The following is an 11022-nucleotide window of genomic DNA, read 5'->3' as shown; positions in this document are numbered from 1 at the left end:
GCCTTTATTTATACCATAATGGATATTGTTCCCGTCGCCCACGGAGGATTATGGTAAATGACTATTTTGGCCTCACATCTCTAAGTTGCTCATAATTTAGTTTATAAGAGAAAATATTAATTTAGTCTTTTAATGTGTAAAAGTGTGATAATTATATTTTATTTTTAAATTCGTGTTATTATGATGTAATATTCAACGACTAATTTAATATTATGTAATTATTGCACCTTTTTCTTATTCAAAACTAAATTTTATTTTTTTTTATTTTTTCATGTACTAAATTATTTCTTTCTTACATATTTAGAAATTAAAATAGTCATTTATTCAAAGGATTATTATAAGTGTTCATAATTATGATCATTTTGGTATTTAAATAAGTAAATTAATGACAATTTAATTTCTAAAAAAATAAAATTTCAGATGGATTAGTCCTTACAATTAAATGATAAAATGATCACATAAAACTTAACTGCATGATGGTTGTGCTTGTTATACATTTAGGTGAACTTTTATTCTTGATTATATATATATATTCTCTTGTATAAGAAGAAATTAATAAAACACTCGTTGAAAAAATTCACAAAAAATGGATTAAATTAATTTTAACATATTCAACAAAAGCTACAAAAGATACCCGAAAAATATATATTGCGTGATTTTGAGTTGTTTTAACAGGAGGAGAAGGAGATTAAGAAAAATAATATAGTAAGTAATAAAAAACCTTTAAAAAATTCAATAAATATATAAAAAAGAATAATAATTTTACAAAAATAATCCTAATGTAACTGATCTTATCTGGTAACATAAAGGTTTTGTTTTCTTCCTCCTTCTATCCTAATTCACTTTAAAATAAACTAATTAGTGGTTATTAATTTTGGTTTGAAATTCAAGGAGTATTAGTGCTAGTAATATATGTTGGACACTACCTTTCACTAATTTAAAAATAAACAGCAAGTCATATTTTTAATATAAAAATAAAAAAATTCCATCTAATGAAATGATTTTATCATGAAAGGATAAATATTAAAAAATATATTGATAACATTTTTCTTTAAAATATTACCAAGTTTGTTGCAATGCGTAGCTAGTGCTATTGTTGTGTGTGGACCCTATAAAAGGGAAGCCCGATATTGGTGATTGGCATCAAATCAAATAAAGTTTACTAGTTCTATATTCATATATTAGTGGTTAGTTGTTATTATAAAATAAGTGATTCTGATGAGGTGACACGTGGGCGGCACGACCAGGATTGTTTTCAGAATCTAAATTTTCTTGGCATTTACGACATTAATTATACTTCAAATGGCATGGTATTGGTGGGAGTATGTTTATTCAACAAAGCATTAGTAGTGTTGTATATAAAGTAAGTCGTGCTTTTCAAGCTCTAATAACGAGTTGTGGTTTAGTCTATGAAGTTTTCAATTTTTTCCACCCATTTATACTTGGATGTTTTTTCCATGGATTTCTCTTGGTCTTCTCTTGCATTATTTTTTTCAACCGCTGCTTACTTTTTGGTACAGTCATTATTGCCGCCTTTAAACATTAGGTGAAGCCATTTATTTATAATAATAATAATATCCTCTCAAAACAAAAGTAATAATAATAATAATATAAGAATAAGAAAGACCCTAACTCTTGTAAAGGAAAAGGTATGGTATGAAATAAAAAATACAGTTTATTTACTTTTTATTTAAATTAATACGAGAAAATAGATTATTTATTGAAAGAAAATAGTTTTATGTTCTCATTCAATTAGAAATTATCATCAATGATTAATATGTTTATTTTTTTAATAATTATCTTAAGGATCATATTAAATATTAATTTTTTATTAAATAAAAGTATAAAATTACTTTTTTGAAAGGAGTATAAAATTATTTTATGTTGTGAATGTATGATCATTAAATTTAATTAATATATCTTAAATTTAACTCATTTTAAACTAAGGAGGAGTACATAATTCTTTATGTTACAATTTTTTTAATTTTAGAATAGTTAAATTTAAAAAGAAAAAAAATTAAAGAATGCTAAAAGACTATTTGTAAAAAATAAAAAATACATTTAATACTTGTTGTCTTAAAGTAAAAGATTCATTCTTTATGTTTTTAATTCCTTCCAAACACTCGTTAAGGATTGTGTAAAATAAAAATAAAAATGTCACAGATCTCATACAAAATCAGCCAGAAGATATGTAATGAAAAAAGTGAAAGAAAAAAGGGTGAGGAGGGGGGGATAGAAAAATATAAAGAAAACTCTCTCGATCTGTGATATTTTTTTTTCTTTTTGCTAAACAGTAGGACTTTAAACATTTTAAAACCTGAAATAAGCTGGCTAACAAATTACTTGTGTAACATATGTGTATCATAGACTAATTAACTTAATTTGATTTGATATAAAAAAAAAAAGAGTGTAAACAAATTTATAATACTTGAATTTAAGTTGTTGGATCTGATTGAAGAGCGTTATCCTACATTTATGTTTGCTGTACAAATTAAATGTACGTTGGGGAAGCATATGCTATTTTGATGGCTCTTTATTTGTGTTGTGTGGGCCTGTCTGTGGCAACAGCAACGGAGCACCAGGGAGTACTGTTGAGAAATTTATCAAAGAACGTGAACGTTCAAGAGTCAAATTTGGAAAGCAGGATGAGTTCAGAAAGGTATATATTCTATGCAAGTTGCCATGGTAATTATTAATTGTTTTGTTTACCAAGTTAATAAGTAGCAATTGCACATTTTTAAACTAAAAAAAACTAAATAAAACATTTGCAAGTCTTGAACTAAGAAAAATGTATGAATAGCTAATTAACAAATACTATTTCTTTGTTTTTGTTTAATTTTTTATTAAATTAAAATGCAATTGATGATTTTATGTAAATTAAAACAGCATTTAGAGCATATAAATGTAACGGGTGAATACAAATTAATTTTGTCGTCTGAGATATGGATAAGAAATGAAAAATAACTCTAGGCAGTACAAGAGCTGACTTTTTTGTCAGTAGAATGGACATCACGTGGCAAGTTGCTTTGCTTCATACAGATAACTTGGACAACTGAACTTCTTTTGATATATGACTAGTATAGTACCCCACATTGGAATTTCAACATTGTAATGCACCTACCCCACATGCTCATATGGTAGTTTATTACAATTTATCTTCAAATTACGACTTCTTTTTTTAATCTAAATAATATTTTATTAAATTAATTAAAAAAAAAAGCTTTTTTCTATAAAAGTTACAAGTATAACAAAACTAAACGTTAATAGTAAACTAGGATATATCTAAGTATTTTTTTTTAAGTTAAAAAATAATAATTTTGTATCTAAAATTGATTTTAGATAATTTTTCAGATGTTTGATTTTTATAAAATAAATATTTCTCTTCTAAAAAAATTTATTCGATAGTTCAGAATTAATCAAGATTCGAACATTACATCATTTGATTAAAGAACTTAAGTGTCAATTATTATTGATTTTATTGAAAAAGAGTTTATGATTGTTTCTGGATCTATAATTAATTTTGAATTAAAAAAAATTAACTTATTTTTTTATAATGAAAACATACATATAAATTAATCATTTTATTTCAAAATTAGTTTTAACTAAAATTAAATTTATTTAAAACCAATTTTACCTGGTACGCACTAAAATGACCATTCAGTCGTTTATCGTCAGTAAATTTGTTATGGGGGCGAAAAAAATTTGAGCTAGATACCATATGTAAAGCAAAGATATTTACACTATATTTATAAATCGGTCACATATTTAGGGTTTTTATACTTTAATGTTTTGTGTTGATTTGGATTAGAGCCCCTCCCCCCTACCCAATAATAATTAATAATAACGTTCTTGATTTACTAAGTATATCCTAGTGACCAAATTATAAAAGTCTAAGTATTCTATATATGTTGTGGTAAACAACAGATGAGTCATCGAAAGGACAAGAGAAACAGTCTAAGTTAGGTGATACATGGGGGGTTTAGGCTCCTTCTTTCCAAACAAAAAATAAATAGTTGATACATTAATTATATATGGGAAACTTCTATAATTTAAAAAATTAATTATATTGCCACTTGTATTTGGATTGGTTTCATGTAAATATTTTTTAAGGGATTAATAAAATGTTTTGATAATATAAATATTTGATATATGTGTGTGTTTCAGTTTTGTTTGCATTTCTGTATAGAATTTCAGGCCATTTGTCTATGTCTGAGATTTATATGTGCAGATTTCTTTAGCGATGGGAAGCACGATGATCTAAGACAAGATCCCTGTAAGATGGAGTAGAAAATAATAGGAGAGGACAATAATTGCTTAAGAGTATTACTAGGAGAAAATACTAGAAGTATTAATCTAATATTGCTAGTAGATTACACATTAATAACTGTTCGTCAACTTCTGTAATATACTAATATGTGGAACACAGCGCTAATAACGACATTTTTGTTTGGTGTTTGATAACGACATTTTTGAGATTGTTGCACTCCACGTTTATTATATAGATTTCTTTATGTAATGTTAAAAAAATGCGAAACAATATTACAAGGAAATTAATTAGTGAAACGACAAGAGAAACGATCCAAGCTATTTGAATTTTAATTCTTTAACATTATTTATGAGGATTTCTTTAACTAAGCCCTTTTAATTAGCATACGGGCAGCTTTGATCTAAATAAGCCCTTTTAACTAGCTTGCGGGCATAAGTAGGCAATTAATAAATTAAAACCAAACTAACTATAGCTTATACATTTTAATACCATATCTCTTAAACATATTTTTAACTAGCATATATATCCAATTAATAATACTTTTAAAATATTAATTATTAATTATTAATTATAATAATAATTTTAAATATTAAAATTAATATTAATAAATATAATTTATAAACTAAGAAATGTGAATTATATTTATATTTTTTAATCATATTAATATATACTGGTTTTATAAATCATCACATATAAATTATTTTATATTTAGTAAATAATACTATATTTATTAATTTTAATATATTTATTAAAATTAATTTTATTATAATTAGTATGTATTAATAAATTAATTTATATATACATAAATTAATAAAAAAAGTGAATATATATTATTAACAAAATTTTATAGCAATATAAATATATTAGATATGATATAATTTTTTATTTAAGTAAAAAAAATATATTGATAATAGTATCTTATTGCAATCACTAAAATATACAAAAATAAACGAAATTAATAAAAAAAATCAATATTTTACAACATCAAAGTGTTTTAAGAGATGTGATATTTAATAAAAAAAATATTTTACATATTGAATTAAGTGTTCTAAAAGCTTAAAAAGGTACAGGAAGTATACTGGAGGAGCAGAAAGTAACTGCCGATATACTAAAAGGACAAAGAATGTAAAAGTTTTGGCAGCAACATAAAGAGTGAACACAGGTAGAAGAAATAAAAAGGCTGGCCCACATCAACAAAAAACACCATAGCTAACTCCTTCAAGCAAAAAAAGCCCACCATAAAAAGAAAACAAAATGCAACAAGATGATGTAGTACGGTATATTAGCTTCAGTAATTCTAACCAAAACTAAATTTTAGACGACCTACAAGATTAAGTAACCAAAATGAAAAGGGATAACAGAATCCTGCCATTATCTGAATTTAATTAACTACTTAATTGAACGGGTTGTGAAGAAAATCTCATTTGATTTCTAGCCATCCAACAAATATGGACTATATGATTAATTAAGTACCTTAAAGAGATTCAAATAATTATTACATAATATTCCAAGAGGTACATGGCAAAATCGAATTGACATGCACACTACTCCTTTGGTTTATTTCAATATAGCTAGCAAAGAGGTTTACAACCTAATTTGCCTTTACATGCTAGCTAGCATGCACATCCCCATTAATTATTGGTTTATTTAGATTGAGCAACAAGCTTTTGTTTAGCATCTTTGGACGCCACACTAGCTAATCCAAACGAGTCTCCATTCACAAAATTACATTGCAAGCGAATTTCTCCTTCATCCCCAGTCAGCACTCCAATATTACCCATTTTTATCATTGAAACTCTAAAGTTGGAAAAGAAAGTATTCTGGTTACTGCTGAAGCTATTGACAATGGGAATGGTATCAGCACCAGGAGTGGAGAAAAGTTCTTGGTCACTCTGAAGTAAGCCATTGAGCTGCAGAAGATTGGAGTAGTATCTGTTGTCAAATTGATCAGGTGTGCTCAGGTCCAAATTGGTGAGGTTATCCCCAGTTGCATTCTGGGGGCATCTTGCACGCAATACTTCTAAGTATGTTGTGTTCAGAGTTGGATCAGGGTTTCCAGTGTTGCTGAAGTTGTATAATCGGTTTATGAATGTACTGCACCGAGCTCTTCCAAACGTATGACCACCTATACATATATTAATGATTTATAAGTAGACTTTAACTTATCTTCAATCTTTTTATAAGAAACAAGAGATAGTTTATTTTATATTATATGCACCTTAACTTTAGTAAAAGTTGGATGAAAAGAGCTTCAATCCATAATTTTTAAGTACATAAATTGATAATTTTATTATAAATGTTTATGGAGAAATTAATTTATCTAAATATGTCTGTATCAGAGACTTTTTATTGCTAGCTAATAGCAAATAAAAAATTGATTATGTATACCTGAGAGTGTAACTAAATCAAGGGTGTTGAGACCTTGAACAGCAAAGGAAGCTTTAAGTTGAGTGAGGTTGAAGAAAGGTGCTGGAAGGTTTTGATTTGCAAGGGTTCGGTTTGCTGTTAAGCTGTCCCTTCTTCCTAATGGAACTGGCCATCCTGGACCTCCTCCCTGTAAATTATTACATAAATATGTTGAACCACTTTAAGTGGATGTTTGTTTTTAGCAAACAGAAATGTTAAGTTCATTGCCTGAAGAAAAGTACAATTTCTGTTATGGGGATATCATATAGTTGAGTATACCTATGATATTTTATCATTTTTTAGATATGGCATAAATATTTGTGTATGCATTGTAATTAATTATTTAACATATGACCAAATTAAGATGTCTCTCTCTAACATAAAAGTCAAACTATATGATACCCTTTCGTTTTTAGTTCATTGTTATTTTCCAATAAAAAAAGCTATATAGAATAAGCATTTTACACGAAACAGGTCGCACATGCAACTACATTTACCCGATATACTTCTATATTTGACTATTATAATTCTTAATACTGCGATGATACATATATATAATAGAGTTGAACATCATAGATGAATTATCTTCATAAATAAATAGTCAAATTTTGGAGATGTTAGTTGCGAGGAGTTTCTAAGCCTGTGTGTGGAAACATGTTTCACAGTCAATAAATCACGTTAAATGGGTTTAAGAAAAAAAAAGACTAAATATAATATAGTAGCTAGCTTTTATTTAAACGTGAAAAACCACATATTCTACAGGCCAGTGATATCTATACCAACCGGCTTGCGTCCATTTGTTTTTTTATCTGATTAAGTCAAATTAATTATACACAACGTAACTTGCCCGAACATGATTACTAATCACAATTAAGAGTATTTTGAATTAAATGTTTTGACTGATTCCATCCATTAATTAAATGGTTTTATAGCATCTTCCAACGATATACGGTGGGTGCCAGCTTACATGCTCCGATTAAAAAAGAGTTAGGATTGAATTTTAAAAATAGTTTTAATAATAAATTAAATTAGATAAATTTTTTTTATTAAAAGTATATGATAATTTTTTTTAGTGCAATTTAATTACAAATTTATATCAGAACCCCAATACCATAGAATTTTGAATCCAATCATGCAACTTTTTAATGGTTGGGAATTAATTAGGAGTTATTAATTACCAGAACAGAAGCTATTTCAGCTGCAATAGCAAGAATATCAGCACAAGAAACTGTGTCTGGACAACTATTTTCCACCGCTGTCTTGATGTCATTGACAACGTCCAATCCTCTTATTGAGTTGATATTTGGAAGTGCATCTTGCTCGCTTTCTATTGTATCAGTGTTGTTCAGCAAAACTGATCCATCACAACCCTGTCACAATGCAAATATAACAACTTAATTTGTTCAGATCACTTGATTTGTCTCCTATACCTAACCTAAATATTGATTATAGCTATTAGTTAATCAATGTAAGATTAATTGCAATTAGCATTACAAGTTTCTGCACCAATTATAAAAGAATATCTATACACGCAAAAGATTTTTTTATAAAAAAATTAATCATCTACCGATACCTCTTTAGAATACTTGTCTGTTGTCATCATGAAATATAGTAATAATTAATATGGTAAATAGATATATAGTATTAATTAATTAATTAAAAATATAATTAGCATTAATCAAAACTAAACTGAAAGACATCTTTTTTCTTCAAGCACAACTTAAAGAAAAAAGGTGACTTTAAGTTAATAAGACATGTAAATATCATTCAAGAAAAGCTTATTTAATTTCTTTCTCTTCAGTTTTAATATTTTTCTCACACTAAATACCTTTTAAAAAAACGTTGCTTTCTTTCTAGCTATTTTCTTGATCTCTTTCTGATTTATTTTTCAAACCAAACAAACGTACGTAAGATCGTTGAAAAAAACACATTTTTCTAGGTGAACAAAGCAATCTTGTTAAATATGCAGGGCATTTTGGAAGGAAAAAAAAAAGTACGTACTTGAACAAAGCAATCATGAAAATGAAGCCTCATGAGACTGGCCCCGATTCGGGGATCGGTGAAAGAAGCATCGAAGATTACTCCAAACACAATAGGGAACAGATTTGGACATGTTTCTCTGTAGAACGTAGGAGTAAGCTGATATGATTTTACCTCTCATATAGATCCTTTTATTTATAGAGATGAATTCGGCGGATTTCTTGTAACTCACGGTATCGCAAATGTTTTTATTAATTAACTTTTTTTAAAGAAAAATAATTTCTCATAAAGTAAACTGAGAGACACTAGATAATATCACGTACGTATTGTTTATGATATGATGCCCAATTGCCTATGACGACGACTTGTTGATTTATGAGTGGATTTATTGTACTATGGTAGGGCCAGCAAGAGTAGGAATCATTATCTTCTTGAAAATTAATTTCTATAATCTCTTAAATGTGGTTGGAGCACACAAGCAACAAATTTCAGAAAACGTTGATATTTTACATAAATGTTGTAATGAAAATTGAAAACTGAAGACCAAAACTTATTTACTAAGTTCATGAACTTGAATACCAATTAAAATCTTCGTTAATATGGTTGGAGCACGTCACTCTACAAAATTAAGAAAATGTTACTGTTTTTTAACACAAAAACAAAAGTTAATGTTTAAAACTAGATGTATAATCTTTATATCTCTTGCGTAAAGATAAGTTTAAAATTAGATCTATGTATGTACTTGCTAAGATCTTGCATTAGGTTTTGGAACATTGACACCATAACCAGAATTAATTAGGCTACATTTAAATGTTCAATAAACATTCATTTGCAAAAAATAATCATTGTTTTGGGATTTGACTAAATGATGACTTGGAAAAATAAAGTTTAATTTTCATGCATTTTTACTGTAAAAATTTAACTGTAAACTATTAAAAAATTATTTGCATATATGACTTTTTAAAATAATTATTATAAAAAGTAAAAACAAAATGTCAGATATGATAATATGATAATGTAAGAAACATTCATTAATTAGTGCATTGTAATCAAATTTTTGGGAAATAATGATGGTACAAATTTGAGGGACGAAGGTAGTCAGGAGAGGAGTATTTAATGATCATAATTCAAATTCTCCAAATTAATTTTCTCAGTTTCACAATCAGTACCATTGGCATGAGTTCCTCAGCAAAAGTCACATCTATATAAACACTTGCTTTGCTTGAACCAGGGCAAATTTTGGCTGCCCATACTAGCCATACATGGCTTTCAAAGTGGGTGGTATCGCTGATATACCATGTTAAATTTCATGGTTTATCGAAGAAAATTGAGAGAAAATATAGAACTTAAAAAGTAGAAATGTATTTAAATGAAAAGGGTGAGATTACAACGAGTACAATAGGGTTTATATAGCCAATTAGAACAACTAATTTAGCTAATATATGTAGCTAACCTTTTCCATATATTTTTTTCTTCTAATAACAGTTTTTTTATGTTTTCGTACTGTTCTCCAATATTAAAATTGAAGTATCACTTCTATGTACAATAAAAATTTGTATTAAATAATTATGTCGATAATATTCACCAAAAAAAATTATGTCGATAATTAAAGAGGAATTTTAATTCTGATTAAAAAAAACAGTATAAACAAAATCTGAGAAAAAATTATATCCCATTTTTTTATCTATCTAGAACTTGAAAAAAGAAATAATATACAAGAGAAGACAAACTTTAAAAGAATAATTCAGCTACCAAAAGATATATAGATGCTTACTCCTCCATGTAGAGATCTCGAGACACTTAAAAGGAAACTTGGAAATTTTACAAATGCATGCAGAATATTATCAATGGTCACTATGGAAGACAGTTTATTATTTCTATCGCACGATTGAATAATTTCTATCATTATGATTTATCCAACATCACTTTTAAATCATGGCAAATTGTAGGAAATTTCTTTCACATTTATTTGTAGCATTAAACTCAATTAAAAAATGAATTTATTTATATGTTACAGAAATGTATCATCTTTTTAATCAACAAATATTAGTTTATTAGAGTATAAAATTTGTTAGTAGAGAGGATTAAATTCATAATCTTTCTCTGTTTTCCTTCTTCCTAAATCATCCAATCACCTTATATCTCCTACATTAATATATTATGCATGAAGCCTCTCAAAATAAAATAAAAATAAAATAGCAAACTATAAAAATGTATGAGATCTTGTAAATAATTAAATTTATATATATATATATATATATATATATATATATATATATAGTTCAATTTTAATTTTTTACGTAGCATTTGAACAAAATACTGTATAGAATTTATTTTACTCGAATAATTAGAGAGAAAGAGATGGAATG

The 11022-nt window shown here is 27.0% G+C and overlaps 1 protein-coding gene across 1 annotated transcript in view; it reads right to left on the bottom strand.

The window, feature by feature from the left end:
* Positions 1-5675: 5675 nt before the first annotated feature.
* Positions 5676-11022, bottom strand: part of LOC114367716 (peroxidase A2-like) — a 5480-nt gene continuing 133 nt past the window's right edge. Inside the window, exons 2-6 of the mRNA XM_028324911.1 lie at positions 9823-9940; positions 8675-8827; positions 7852-8043; positions 6656-6821; positions 5676-6392 (exon numbers count right to left, since the gene is read on the bottom strand). Coding sequence (XP_028180712.1) covers positions 5911-6392; positions 6656-6821; positions 7852-8043; positions 8675-8827; positions 9823-9940 — 1111 coding nt within the window. The 3' untranslated portion in view covers positions 5676-5910. The remainder of the gene's footprint in view (positions 6393-6655; positions 6822-7851; positions 8044-8674; positions 8828-9822; positions 9941-11022) is intronic.

Source organism: Glycine soja, chromosome 9 (genome assembly GCF_004193775.1).
Source record: "Glycine soja cultivar W05 chromosome 9, ASM419377v2, whole genome shotgun sequence".
NCBI lineage: Eukaryota > Viridiplantae > Streptophyta > Magnoliopsida > Fabales > Fabaceae > Glycine > Glycine soja.
Note: the sequence above shows the minus strand (reverse complement) of the source record. Positions and strands in the feature narration are given on the sequence as shown.